General features: G+C 34.5%; 1 protein-coding gene and 1 long non-coding RNA gene across 2 annotated transcripts; both read right to left on the reverse strand.

Moving 5' to 3' along the window:
* Positions 1–6,710: 6,710 nt before the first annotated feature.
* On the reverse strand, positions 6,711–8,662 carry LOC145074818 (uncharacterized). The gene is made up of 4 exons (XR_013692125.1): positions 8,290–8,662; positions 7,809–7,906; positions 7,289–7,732; positions 6,711–6,989 (listed from the first exon to the last, which is right to left on the reverse strand). It is a non-coding gene; the product is annotated as an uncharacterized LOC145074818 (long non-coding RNA).
* A 4,272-nt stretch (positions 8,663–12,934) lies between these two features.
* Positions 12,935–14,846, reverse strand: GATL7 (galacturonosyltransferase-like 7). Its single transcript, XM_079018950.1, has one exon. The coding sequence runs from the start codon at positions 14,261–14,263 to the stop codon at positions 13,169–13,171; it is 1,095 nt and encodes a 364-aa protein (XP_078875076.1). The 5' UTR covers positions 14,264–14,846; the 3' UTR covers positions 12,935–13,168.
* Positions 14,847–15,702: the final 856 nt, after the last annotated feature.

Below are 15,702 nucleotides of genomic sequence, written 5' to 3' on the forward strand. Positions count from 1 at the left end.
TATTGGTATATGTGACTAATAGACGAGTCCCTAAAACTTCAAGTGAGTACGAGAATTCAAGTTGAAGCGAATATGAAATTTTCATGGATAACATAAGATTCACATTTTAATAAAACAAGATTTTGTTTTATACTTTAATGTTAATACTTTTAACTTGACCGTTATCACTATCAAACCCCTTTCGGTAACTCCACTCTCAAATATAAAGGTAGGGAGGGAGGTAAGCGTGAAACATATTAAAAACCGACTTCATTAAGAATCAAAAAGACCTCCTTAAACTAGTATTAAAGTGGGGTGAGCCTAGAAATGGTAAGACTGACAATGTCACTATTCTAAGATGTGATGACACATGCTGTAATTTATCATATATATAAATAGATATTGTTCTAACACACACACACATGATATTTACCCTAATAATATCCATATTTAAAACAATTGAAATAAGGTAATTATCCATATTTATTAACCCTTTTAGTTTTGAATTTTAAAAGGAAATTGAAAAACCGTAATCCGGAAAGGTTTGTCATACCTGATATTAACAGGTTTTCCCAGTTCTAAATTTTTGCTTTCAAATAAGTTTTAACGAATCTAATGGATTATAGAGTGTAAGTAATCATAAAATAAGGCTCTGATACCACTGTTAGGTCTTCTATACGTCTAAACACATTATCATGGCAACAAAAACATAATAACATCTTATGTGTTGATGCAACCTAGGATCTAAGTTTCATGCTATTACTGCTACCCTATGAAAATATAAACGAAGGAAGAACCACATACCTCTATTGTAGCTAATGACCTTCGATCTTGCGGCCTTGTACGTGTCACCTTGTTTGGGTGAAAGGATCTAAACCATAATACATATCTTGGTTCACACTCAATAAACTCAAAAAAATCAGAATAAAAGTAACTAGGAGGTGAGAAGATCTCAATAAGAGTTTCTCCACAATAGGAAGGATAAAGATGGCAAAGAGTCAATCAAATGAGCAAAAAGAATGAAATCCTAAGGCACTATTTGTAGCATTGGATCCCTTCCTAGGTTTTGTACTCCATCCCATGTGGGATGGGATATCGAATTCGAATCCTCTCTTATCCAAGAGAGATTTCGTCTAACGCTATCTCCCATTGGGTTTCTGGAATATTTATAATTAATCAACTATTGATTTATTGATATTCAATCCTTTAAATAATTAAACTGTTTAATTAATTCTCAAAATATTTTCCAATTAGTTTCTAAGTAATTATTAAATCATAATAATTAATAAACTAATTCCTTCTTTATTTATTCTACTTAATTTGAGTCTTGAGGGCAACCCACGATGACCCTTCTATTATTACAAATATTACCAATAGTTGATGACATTGGGCATTTTATCCAACAATTTTTAGGTAACGACCTATAAAACCTCGAACATTAATAAATTGAGGGGAAGAAAAATCATATTCATAGGAGTCTATGAGAAGAAGGAAAGGAATCGAAAAAAACGCTTATTGGAACTAGCTTACAAAGCAACCAATGACGATAGATGAGTATGCGTAGAGTGAACATGGGAGGCATTGGTCGGAGAAGATGGAAAAGGATATGGTGCTATCTAGAGAGAAGCAAGAAGAGAATGTGGATGTTTCTCACAGAGGGTAATGTAGATATCAAAAGAAGTGGTAGATTACAGATACCCTACATTTGATTGGAAGACGATAACGTTGATTTCAAACCTAGGTCGACTCCAAACCATTGGTATTCAAGCTGGCAGCTAAACCTGAAAGCTACGACTCAATCCTTGCTACTGTTCATAAGCCAATTGTCTTTTAATGTTATATATAATAATAATAAGACAAAACTGCAAAAATGGTCGTGTAGTATGCATTTTTTTCGGGTATTGGTCCGAACCCCAACTTTTTTGGATTGGTGGTCCTTTTGAGTTGGTTTCGTAGCATGTTTGGTCCCTCCGAAAATTGAAATGACCATAATACCATAGGTGCATTTATCTTTCATTTATCTTTCATTTTTTTTAAAAATTTAATACTTATTTATTTATTTCAATAATTAAAAAAGAGGGCCCATCTCTCTCTCTCTCTCTCTCTCTCTCTCTCTCCAATAACCATAACACATATACATATATTGGTTTGTTCTTCAACACTCAACAACATACATATACACATACCACCATCACTACCAAGAGAATTTAACAAACCCCCAAACCAGTGAATTCAAAATCATTTCTGGAACGATTTTCTTTTGTGAATCTAACATCATTTATAGAAGAGAATGAAACACATCCCAACCCTACTGCCTTCATCATATTTCCAACCTGCAAAAATCAAATTAAAAGAGAAAGAGAAAAGAAAACAGAGCATAACACACATACAACAAGATCATAAAAAACCCAACATTATTCATCATTTGAACCCTTCCCTTACCCTTTTCTCGCTTGTGGTTTGGATCAATTTCTGTTTCTTTTTTCTTTTCTTCGTGTTTCTTTTTTCTTTTCATAAACTGCATATTATAAGGATTTAACTAGTATAATGAACATGATTTGATTTCAAGATATTGTTTAAGTGAATCTTTCTACCTTTGTAACCTAGTACACATAAATGGAAGAAATATTGGGATTATGAAGAACTACATTGTAGTATCATGTAGCTTTTTGAATCTTTGGAAACTATTGAATTTTAAGGGGATCCAAGCATGAACGGCTTCATTGACGCTGACACTAATCCAAGTGGACCATCTAACGACGCCAACAATGTGCTCTGCTTCAGTTAGCCTTCCAAAATTAAAATTAATCAAATCAAATTTGAAGTTTCAGATAATGGATCATTAATAACAATTTGATTCTCCTTGTTCTTACCGATCTTATCATTGTAACATGATTATGATCATTATTGTGATTCTTCAGTGACAAAGTACCCAAAAAATGTGTTTGATATTTGCATATTTAGTTCATATTAAGTATAGATTTTTTATTATTTATTAGCTAAATTATTGCATATCATGGACAAAAGGTACTTAAAAGTGTTTGAATTATGTTTTCAGTCCAAAAGTGAAGCTCGGAAGCAAAAGGAAGCAGGAGAAGCGGTTGGGAGCTCGGGAATTGAACAGAGAAGAAAACCACCAAAAACAACACCTACTCGGCGAGTAGGGTCGTCTACTCGGCGAGTCCGATCGAATATTCGAGAAGATAAAGACTTAAAGACCCAGAGACTTATCGCATACGGGGATTGAGAGATGGACTCGGCGAGTCGGCACCTGACTCGACGAGTCGTTTCGCAAATATAAATATAACTTCTCAGATTGACGGAAGAGATTTCTGAAACCCTTCTGGAGAGGATAGCTGCGATTGAAGAGCCAGGAGAACCTTGGAGAACGAAGATACAAGCTAGAATCCAATTCCAAAGGAGATTTGAGGCAAATTTCATCATTCTACTTAATCTTTTGTTTTCAATTATGGCTAGACAATTAGAATTTGTTTATTTGCTGTTTATTACCTCAATCATGAGCTAAAACTCTTAAACTTCTGTTTGGGGATGCAAAATTGAGACTATGGTTTGATATTTGGTAGGATTAATTCAATGTTGGTGATTTTTGTTAGTTTTAGCTTGCTAAAGAACCTTGTGTGTGAATGATAATTAATTTTCTGTTAATAGGAAGGTAATTAAATAGTATGAACATCTTTTGATTATCAACCTCATATGTTTATGTGACCACTTTATCATATGTCTAGGATTAATGAACATGAAACTAGAATTAATAAGAAAATTAGGTAAATTCATGTGTGAGCTTGTGTGATGACCATCAACAAGAAGTTAATTAAAGGACCAAATTAGTTAACTATTGCAAGTCTAAATTAACTTGAATAATTAATCTAGTGAATTTAATTAAATTAGACAACTGATCACTGTTTGAGTTAGTTTATTCACTAAGGATTAGTGTAGTGAACGCGAATCTAATCACTTGAATCGGTAACCAACAAAAGAGTTAATCTATTGCACTATTACCATAATATCAACCATAGGATCAATTGAGTTAAACTAAACAGAAGTCCTTCCCATTATTGAATCTAGTTAATTCTTTGCTTTTCTAGTTTTTAAATTACGTGATAGTTAGTAAGTTTCTAGTCTTGTAAAACTAGAGAAAACCTCTACTTATTAATTAATTTAGATAGAATTAGTTTTTAGTTTTAGTTTACCGTTCCCTGTGTTCGATACTCTGTTTATTTAGCTATACCACAATTGATAGGTCCACTGCCTTTGTGTGTTTATTTTATAATTAAAAGTAGGTTTAAAACTAAGTGAGTTTGCACACACCAAGTTTTTGGCGTCGTTGCCGGGGAACGGTTCTAAAATTAACATTAAATTCTAGTTTAATAGATCCTTTGTGTGGGATCTATCTTACACAAAGTTAATTCTTCGGTAATTTATAATTAGAAAAAGTTTTAATAAAAATCCGTTTTTTAAGTAATTAGAAAATTTTTCTGTTTTTGCCTTCAACTCGCCGAGTGCAATCGTGCCGACTCGGCGAGTTCATCGCCGATTCACAGTTTTAATTTTTATTTATTTTTTGTTCTTTTTACGCGTTTCTTGTTTTGCCTATAGTTGTTTCATGACCCGAGGATCTGATACACCTCTGGTCCCTCCTCTCGAAGACCCGTAATCCGCATTACGGAGGAGCAAAGGAAAAGTCGTTGGAGAATCCGCTTCTTCAAAGAATTCGCCACTAAAGAACCTCAATCATATAAGTCGAAGTTTATCCGTTCCTTTTGCCCTAACGGGAAAAGCAATATATGTGGGCCCCTCGATGATTTGATGATGACATCTAAAGTGCTTGGTCAAGCCTCGGCTGAATTGATGTGTTCAATTAGTATTCTGATTTCAGTCGTCATAAATTAGAAAGTGGGAAACAAAACTTGGACAATGAGATTAATTATAATCCATGTCTCATGTGCTTACGATATCTTGTAGAATGGAAGATTATTTGATCACTTATCTTAGGACATGTAACTGACTGGGTCAGACTTCGACAGTAGCTTTGATTGCTACAATTTGCTAATTAGTTTTTGAAGTATATATTGACAACTACAGTTATTAGAATTATCCAAGTGGGAAATTGTTGGATTAAGTGTCTAAGCTCATAACTATAATTAGTATATACTTAAATTGATAGTAGCACAGTCCTTTTGGGTTGCCCTCAAAACTAGCAATTGGACAAATGATTTTGGAGAATGAGGTTAATTTATTATTTGATTAATAAATTGAAATAAATGGTTTTTTTAATATATTATGAGAATAATATATTAATTTGAAATATTAATATTTAATCAAAAATTAATTGGAATTAATTTCAGGATTAAAAGGAATTACCTAAAAGTGCAGGGATTAAATTGTAATTGTTCAATAGTTGAGCAAGAGGCAATCTAGAACAATCCATAAGGTGGGGACGATTTCTTGGAGCCTAAGGGTTTCTAGAATAATCCATGGTGGATAAATAGGAAAGTGGATAATTACGTGGTTTAAGATAATCGTGGATTAGGGCTTATCTAGGGTTTCCTGACTGCACTATAAATATGATATAACCCTATGATTTTCGGTCAACCCTCTTTAGAAGAGATCCAACCAAAATTTTGAAGTCTTATCCTTCTTCTCAACCATTCTTCCTTGCTAGTGTTGGGCGCGAACCATTAGAGGCGTGACATTTGTGACGCTTGCTCTCAAGGCTTCAATAACACAAGAATTTGAATTGCTATTACTATATAGTGATAAATGTATGATTATTCTAACCCTATTTGTGAATTTCAAAACATATAGTAGCATGCTAGAGTTTTCTATTTTGTTGTTCAAGTTGTATGTTCAATTAGAGAAAACGTAGTTCAAATTATTTAGGGTTGCATGCACACATAGGATTTATATGTCTTGCATAATACCCATCATATACAATCATGTGCCTAGCCCTAGGGTATCTTCCAACCCATCACATACTCAAAGGCTCATCCATGTGGTTTATTTCAGCCCAATTAAACAATAATAGGCCCAACCCTAGGTTTATTCAACCATGCCATACAAACATGCAAGCGTCATAAAGACAACTAGCATCCAACATACACAATTCAGTGGGCTGACATTGGCGCTTTCGACCCACAAGCATAGTGAGAAGACTCACTTTTAAGTGAAGATAACCGGATAACACACTCAAGTTGTTGCTACCATGGCTCCCCATGTTGATCATAACCTAAAATCAACCCTAATTCATAATTTGGGTTTTAACCCATAATCAATGGTCCAAATCATCTTTTATCTTCCTTAGGGCAAAAGAACATTTTGTCTTTCCCGTACATGAACCAACTATTCAAGGCCCAAATCCCCTGATGACCTAAGGCCCAAAAATGGACCAAATGGGTTTCTGGGAGTACGCCATGCGTACTCCCCATTATGCCCAGCGTACAGCTAGATCATAGAAAAGGTAATGGGACAAAACCCATAACGTTAAGCGTACTTAAGGGTTACACCTAATGTAATCCCCTATTGTCCAAAACCACACTTTTAGCTCTTAATGCTTATAAACCAAACGTCTAACTTATAGATCTTGATCTTGTAGAAGCATTAAATGATAAAGTTGACAACTTTAAGCTTTTTCATGGCTTAATAGAGCCCAACATCAAACCCTAAGTATAAGACATCCTTAAATGATCTCAAACTCTTGCATGAATGAGAAATAACCACAAAGACTTCCTTTTATGACTCAAAATCCATAGAAACATCATAAAGTAGCAACCTTGAGCCCTGGAGTAACTTTTACTCACAAGAACCAAACCATGGGACAAAAAAATATGAAAAACTAACCCTAAACTAGATCTAAACCAAATAACCATAAAGGTGTGAGCTTTATACCTCCAAAAGCCTGCTAATGGAAAGAAGACTCTGGATCTACAAGCTCCAAGCTCACCAAACACCAATAATGAACTCCTTATTCTTCTTAATGCACCAAGATCACTCTGGAGGTCCAAAAAAAAACTTTCAAGAATTAGGGTTTTGAAATGAGGAGATAAGGGAATGGAGGCTGAAGGTAAGGAAGGTATTAAGGGCATAATGTCCTTTAAATAGGGACAAACCCTAAATATTAGGGTTTGGGACCTATGTGAGTACGCCCTACGTACCACTCGAGTACGCCCAACATACTTGAATGAGCCCCATCAACTATTTAATGATTTATGCATGACGTACCTATGGGGTACGCGCTGCGTAAGGACCAAAATGAAATTTTCAAAACTTTAAGCCGAAAATGAATATTTACCTACAACCCGGATGTTACAACTCTCTCCCACTTGGATCAGGCTTTGTCTTGGAAGTCTACTATTGCAAATAACTCTGGGTAGTGTTCTCTGATCGGTTTTGGAACAACTCGTGTGTATGGTTTATTGTTTTAAAAATGAAAATTTTATTATGGAATTTTGGGACATTACAGTAATGGAAACACAAACACATACTTTCAGCACATACAAAGAGATATATAAAAAAAGTGGAAAAAATTTATGAATTACCTCTCCTATTTCACCTTTTCCGTTTGCTATCCTTCGCTCCACTTCCAAATCACTTCGGCTCCAAACCATGTTAGTCACCTTTTCCTTTTACCATCCTTTGCTCTATTAATAAATGTCTTCCTCGTATGTATGTTTATCTATCAATATTTCTACTCTCCCATTCTCAATTTTGGCTGAAAAAGTCCAAGGCCATAGCGCTGCAGGCATAATTTGCAAAATATTAAGCAAAAAATACAAAAATAAAGAACATCAACAAATAGAAATAGAACAAACCTGAATTGTTGTAGTGGTATAAATATTTTCTTCAAAACTCATAACTACTTTTCTAAGGTCTTGTATCCCCCAGCCCCTCATCTCCTGTAGCCTATAGCCTGAAGGTGTAGCATTATGGCGAATAGGAACTTACATGAATAATAAGTAATAATGTTGGCAAGCCCTAACTAATATAAAACAATAACTAATGAAAGCAAGAAAATGTAGGGCTAAGGATTTACCAAAATTTCAGAGTCGGAGACGACACTAACAAAGTAAAATTAAAAGAGGGAAATAAATTGTTTTTTTTTATCAATCCTAAAACATACACATCGCCTTTATATTTAACATCAACCATGATCAATTAAGTAAATTAAAAGAAGATATAAAATGAATTTGGAGAGAGATGTCGTGAATATACTTAAAATCCATTAAAGAGGAATCAGAAAAATCTGAAGATTGTTTGGGGATTACCTGAAGGTGTCGGAGTTTGTAGACGTACCTGAAAATGTTGTACCCATTTTGTAGGTTTTGGAGGGTAGAAGAAAGCAATCCGTTGATGATATAAAGAAGGTAATATTGACGGCAACAACGCCGATGATGCTTTGTTGCGATGCAAAGCTTTAGTTAATGGGTGGCGGCGAGGGAACCTTGGGCAATGACGGAGTGATGAACCTATTGTAGAGAGAATACGGTGAGCGAGTTTGGAGAAGATTAAAGCAAATGAACTGCAATAGAAATCTGTGTCAGGTGGTGGAGAAACTGCTAAAATTTCAAATATGAATGCGGTGGAAGAGTGAGAAGCTGACAACAACACTAGGTTATGCAAATTGGTGTTATGGAAGGATTTTATTGGACCGTAATAACGGTGAAGCAAACACTTAAAACATGTCTCATGGCCAAATCACGTATTCAACATTGACCACAGACTAAATAGGTGAGGCGATGGAGGGGGCGAAGTGAAAAAAAACGAACCAAAAAGACGAAAACTGTTGAATATTAAAAAAATTCTGTGACAAAAACATCAAAAATCAAAGGTTATAATAATAATAATAATAATAATAATAATAATAATAGAAAAAAAAGACAAAAAAAAACAAAAGATAAAATATATTAAATCGTTTTAAAGACAATAAAATAACAAAAAATAAATACATTGAGAAATTCTATATATCACAACAAGAGAGAGAATAAGTACAACACCTATTGTAATCATTTATAAATTTAATAAAATATTTTTTAATTATTTGAAACTTTCAACAAATATAGTACTTTAATATGTATTTCTTATCAAAAGTTTTTTGTAAATGAAATATTAAACGATAACTAATTTTTCTTAATAATTGTTTATAACTTATAATTCATAGCTAAAAAGTTTTATTTAGTTACTTTTAAAGAGTTAGCTAATATTTATGTTATACATTATTTAAATGTCTTGCTTCCTAAAAACCGAATTGTAAAAACCGATCCAACCGAACTGTAATTTGGTTGGATTTGAATTTAGTTTGGACTATTCGGATCCATGTTTTGAAACCGAAATCCATTTGGATTTACTTGATTGGATCATATCAAACCGATTCATCCAAAAAAACACCCCTAATTGTACTCCAGTTTTAAGTGTAGGGTCACCTCTTCTCCTCTTCGTTTGTGTGTGAAAGAAGGAGTTGTTGCTAGCTAGCTGTAAAAGCTGACCTTTAAATTTTGAAAGGAGAGAAGGGATTGGAGGGAAATGTTCTCCTTTTTTCACACCGCCTTCAGCATTTCAATACCAATATACCATTTCCCTCCCTTAAATATGCTATAATTATATATGCAATGCTATATTATTCAATTTATTCCCCTTTATTCACTTGGAAATTTAACAGGAGATTCTTGTCAACAGACAATAGGGTAATGCAGGGTCGGCCTGTGGGCATGGGCAAGCTGGGCGACCGCCACGGGCCCCCAAATGCCAAAGGGCCCCATATTACACTTGTTTTATTGGTTATATACTATCAACCCATTAATTTTAAGCCGGTTGGACTATTTTTTCACAGCCCAATACTCTAATCAGCACGTATCTAAAAGACGGAGCGGGAGGGAGCGAGACGTAAACCTGGCGTGCGTCCGACTTCCAAGGCATTGTAACTATTCAACAATCGATTTCATATGGAAAATCCAAACGACGTCTTCTCAGAAGCAACGATTATCCTTCTTTTGTTTCTTATTCACGATTTCAAGTGAATCTGATTTCTTATCCTTCTTTTTATTGTTTTTGAATTCGTCCACAACCACAACACTTTAATAGAATCTGAATTGAAATTCAGGGAATCGAACGATTACTTTAGAATCGTGAGTCTGATTGCTTCTCCGATTCTCCTTGGATTTCTTGAATTCACAGTCGCTGTCTCACTTGGATTTCTCTCTCAATCGCCTGAAGTTTGAAGTTTCAGTCTTTTAGAATGGAGGGTTAGAGAATAAATTGGTTTATGATAATCTGATTGTGAATCTCTGTAAGTTCTAGCCTTCTTGAAAATTTTAATTCTTTTCTAAAATTCGATTTTTTATGAAGTTGTGCAAGTTAGAGACAAAATCGAATTTTAATTTGGTTAAGTTAGAGACGATTCTTGAACTTCATTTGCTTACTTTGGATTTCTTCTTAATTTGGATTTCTCTGTCTTTCTAAACTTCAGAATTTTCTGTTGTATTGGGATAACATACATATTGTGCATGATATGGTGATGGAGGAAGACAATTCATAGGTGGATAAAAGGTGGGGAGGAGAGAAATTAGAGTGATGGTAATGTTGTTTCCAAGAAAAGAGTAAAGCCCCATTTTAAAGGGGGTTAAGTCTTCTTTGGATAACTACTTTTGCTGCATAATCCCAATTTCCTTTAAAGACCTTGCTTTTAACATCATTTAGTTAGATTCAACAAAAATTAAAAACCCATACAACTACATAACTCTAAACCCAGCAATATGATGATCATACATATTCAAAACCATGATTTACTTTGTAATGTAAAGAAATCTTTCAAGTTGCATAAGATCAAAACTGGATAAGAACTTTGTTAACAAATACATTGCTTGATCGCTGTAAATTAACTAACACTTTATTTAATTGTATATCAATATCTAAAGAGATTAATAAAATTTTAATTAATAAAGTTACTTTTTATTAATAATAAATTTTAGGTGTTATCCTATTTTATCCAAGAAAAAATTGTACGAAGGGCCCCAACTTTTATTTTGCCCCGTGCCTCATAATGTCTTGGACCGGCCCTATGGTAATGCTACAAAAAACAAGTTAAAACAATAAATATTTTTTCTCTCTAACACTTGTAAATAGGGTTGTAAACATGATCAAGATTTAGAAAAATGGATACACTACAATATACCAAACCCACCAATGCACTCCACATGATCAACCTGTGCATTACAGACACGCACATTAATCTGTTGTTTACTCCCTCTCATTATCTTTGATCTATATATATATATATATATATATATATATATATATATATATATATATATATATATATATATATATATATATATATATATATATATATATATATATATATATTACCTTATAGACAACTTTATCAAAAATCAACTTATAGATAACTTTTTATAATTGGTCCTATTATCTTTTATTTACGAGAATAGTCAACTCCCGTAGTTTTCCCGCTAAATGAGAAAAATTTTATTTTTACATTATACCAGTTAAATGAGAAAAAAATTATTTTTACATTATACCAATTAGAATTGGCCTTCTATGGTTTATGATAATAAAAGTTCAAATTTGTAAAATTTTATTTTTATATTATATTAATTAGTTGTGAGACCCGTATACTAAATAAGTTTATTAAAAAAGATATGAAGATCTATACATTTAAAAAGTTTGAATTTATAAAAAATGAAAGAAATTATATTAAAATGTAATGTTCAATTTGTTATTATTAACCTTTTTTTTTTTAATTCGAACAAAAGAAATAATTAGATTAAATTTAAAAACTTAGAAATTAAAAGGAAAATTATACTGATTAAATTGATATGTATTTGTTATTACATTTATTATAATTATTTTATTTAAATATTATATAAAATTTAATAAAATAGAAAAAAAAATCATAAAATAACATGTTGAAAAGCCTTTGGATGTTGACTCTTACACTACCACCATGTGTGAAAGGGGGACGGGATAGAGCGGTTTATGCGCGTATTCTCATTGAGACGTCGGCTAATGCTCTTTGGCTAAAGAAATAAAAATCAAAACGTTCACAGCTAAATGTGCAACCTCTACTTCTCTCCGAATAGAGTATTCTTGGAATCCTAAGAGATGTGACCGTTACAAAATTTTTGGTCGTGACCAAGCCTCGTGCCCCACTTATACGATTAGCTCCCCCATCTAAGAGGCGCCCAAACTCATCCTGAGAGAAGTGGACAAAGAAGGTTTTCTAACAGTTAAAAAGAAGAGAACCAGAGCTACTCCTATCCCTAAAAAGAAGGTCCATGTTGACAACCACAAAGGAAAAGACAAGGCTCTAAAGATTGCTCAAGTCTATAAGCCAATCATTCGTGACCCAAAGAAAAAGAATGTGTCGTCGAACACGTTTGATGCTCTTTCACATCAAAGAGTTGACGATAGTGAAGATGATTCTAGTATCCCTCCTATCATCCTTTCCAAAGATTCCCTCCCAGCTTTTGATTCGGATGCCTCTCACGGTGGCCATATCTCTATTCCAGTTGATGAGGGTTATGTTTTAGATATTGTTTAGCTAGATCTTTGCTTTGGGGCATGTCCTTTTGCTTGGGCTTTTTTTTTGCTTGGACGTTTGCCCTCTTTCTTTGTAATTTCTTTTTATTTTTAATAAAATTTGCCAAGGGTATTCCCTTTTATCCAAAAAAAAACAATAAATCAAAAAATCATACAAAATAACATGCTTCAAATGGAATGCAATGAGAATATTATATTTTGACAAAAATAATTTTCTTTTATTAAGAGACTGAAAAATAGTTGGCCTCTTGAGGCTCGGTTTCTGATAATAAAAGTTAAACTCGTAATGGAAAATCATCCCAACACAAGACAAACTGGGTCTTGTTAATCAAATTTCACAAGAATCAAAAGGTAGGCATCTTCATGGAAAATCAGAAGCAAGATGGAAATTGAATATCTGTTGACTTTTATTATCATAATGCAGAAATAATGGGATAGAATACAAATCCAACAAAAACTATAAACCCCGAAAACAAAACAAACCGAACGTAATACAAGAAGAAGAAGAAGATGTAAGAAACAAATAAAAAAACATTGGTCTGAGTCGGAGAAATTTACCGGCGGAGGGGAGGGGAGGGGATAAATGATAATGATAATGATAAAATGAGATTGACGGCGGCTAGTATCCGTAGAGATCGTATGGAGCCCATAGGGCATCTAAGGGACAGGGGTGTTTGGAATCGAGTCTTAGCCATGGCTTCCCACTCCCACTCCAATGAAGTAAGCTGACGGGACCAGGGTGCAGGTCACGGCAGCTACCCTTGACGTTATCCCCGCCCAAGCCGTGTTGGTTCCATCCATGATCTATCGGAGCCACGTCTCCAGCAAAAACCAACAGGAACGGCGGCAACGATCCAAGCTCATATATCCGATGGTTCTTCTGGATCTCCATCCACCTCTCGATCCTTTTGGTGTAGCCGGAGTGCCTCCATTTACCCAGATCGATTACCATGACTCCCGTGTTAAAGTAACAAGGCTTCGGATTCCTGTCCTGGAAAATGCTAGAATACTGGCTGTTGGACCAGAAACCGGCGGTGAAATATTTTGTGAAGTTGGCGTGACAATATTCAGGTGCCCCGATGGTTTTCTCTCCTAAGCTTGTATTCCAAAGCTTCGACACGTCATCAACCACCACCAGATCCGAGTCCAGATAGATCACCCTCCCAACACACGCCTCCAATATATCCGCCAAGTAATTCCTCGCGTAATTTAACGGCTGCTCCAACGCCTGCCTCACCGATGTTGAGATTAATTTCCGAACAATCTCCGGCTCAAAATAGTACACCTTAAACTTCAATTCGGGGAAAGTTGACCCAACTAGGGTTTTCAGACCCGTATCCGAAACCAAAAAGTGGAAGAAAATACTCTCCGGGCATGACGAGTGTTGCAATATCGAATGAACCGCAGCAATCGAACCTCTTAAATACTCGAAATCCAGAGTAATTGCAACGTGCACCAGAGACGGATCGCATACATTCCCTGAACCTGAACCTTTCTTTGGTTCACATCCAGCGGCATTACGGAAAGTAGAAGCTCTACGAAAGGATGATACGCTGCCTGGATTATGACCACCGGGAAGACGAATGGGTCCGTCAATATGAGTATGAGAAGATCTTATGGCTTCAGCAGGATGAAAAGATTGGAGACAAGGAACTACAACAATCATGACCATTGTAGCGGATACAAAACCTGGAAATCTGATTATCCATTGCATCGTAAACCGCCCTTCTCCTGCTTTTCAATCGCAAATCAACACGGTCTGGGTCTGTCGACAAATATGAAATTGAAGCAAAAAGGAACGCTATGGTTGTTCCGTCAGAACTGAAAAGTAATTGAATTGGGAATCAGGACTAATTTTTTTATAAATCTCTACTTGAACCTTTACTATTAATCAGATGAAGGTGCTGCCGTGGGAACGAAGCCAAGTTCTTCTGTTACATAGAAAAGGGTAATGGAAGAAAAAGGAGAATCCATCCATGACAGAAAGAGAGGGTGACGACACTATGCGCCGACCAGTATAAGTGTCGGTGCTTTTATACACTGTTGTGCATCATCACTTTCCCCTCCTTTGTATCTTCTTCTTATCTCCTGGCCGACAAGGATTCCGTCCCCCACTCTTCGCCGGAGCAGCGAAGTTGAGAATGAAGGACGGAAGAGAGAGAGAGAGAGAGAGAGAGAGAGAGAGAGAGAGAGAGAGAGGAGCAGGGAGGAGAGGGGGTGGTTGTTGTGGCTGGGTTTTTAATTTCGGATTCTGGAGATTGTGCGGTGACATAGTATTACTTACTATGTTGTTGGAATCAAGATTTGTATACTCTCGTTTATGGAAAACTTTATATTTGTAAATTTTTTATCTCTTTTAATATCCGTCTTTTTTTTTTTTTTTTTTTTTTTTTTACATTTTCATCATATTTAAATTTAACTTAACAAAATATAAATTAAACTATAATTATATATACTATTAATCGACGGAATCAAGATTTGTATACTCTCGTTTATGGAAAACTTTATATTTGTAAATTTTTTATCTCTTTTAATATCCGTCTTTTTTTTTTTTTTTTTTTTTTTTTTTTTTTTTTTTTACATTTTCATCATATTTAAATTTAACTTAACAAAATATAAATTAAACTATAATTATATATACTATTAATCGACAAAAAATAGGTAAACAAAAAACTTTATGAATTTACATTTAGGCCACTTTTCTTTTCCTCCACTTACTAATTTGGCCACCGCATAGTCTTTTAACAACATTGTATTTTAATTATAATTTTTATACCAAATTTTACACCGCCTTAAGGTTATGCTATCTTCTGCACTGTCTTCCTTCTATCTATTGTTCATCTATTTTGCCGTAAATTCCTCGCATACGTCCATTACCACAACTACAATAAGCATATACCATTTTCTTTCACGGCTTGTGGTTTTGATTGTTTCCTTTGACGTTTTCTACTCTTCATCGTTGACTTGTAATTGGTTTGATGAGTTCCGATTTTGATTGTTCTTTACAAAGATGGAGGCGATGATGAAATTTGTTTGTGAAAACAATTTGCACCGTCAACCATGGGTGAACTTGAAGGCCGTATTTTGGCAAGGCAACTCGGAAGACATATCCGATTGGAATATGCAACCGGTGTTTGCAGCCATACCGTCTTT

The sequence above is a fragment of the Lactuca serriola genome, chromosome 9 (genome assembly GCF_051521515.1).
Source record: "Lactuca serriola cultivar US96UC23 chromosome 9, Lser_US96UC23_V15, whole genome shotgun sequence".
NCBI classification, from domain to species: domain Eukaryota; kingdom Viridiplantae; phylum Streptophyta; class Magnoliopsida; order Asterales; family Asteraceae; genus Lactuca; species Lactuca serriola.

What these genes read in the sequence shown, in the direction of transcription:
- GATL7 (XM_079018950.1), bottom strand. Translation starts at nt 14,263, where the DNA reads ATGCAATGGATAATCAGATTTCCAGGTTTTGTATCCGCTACAATGGTC.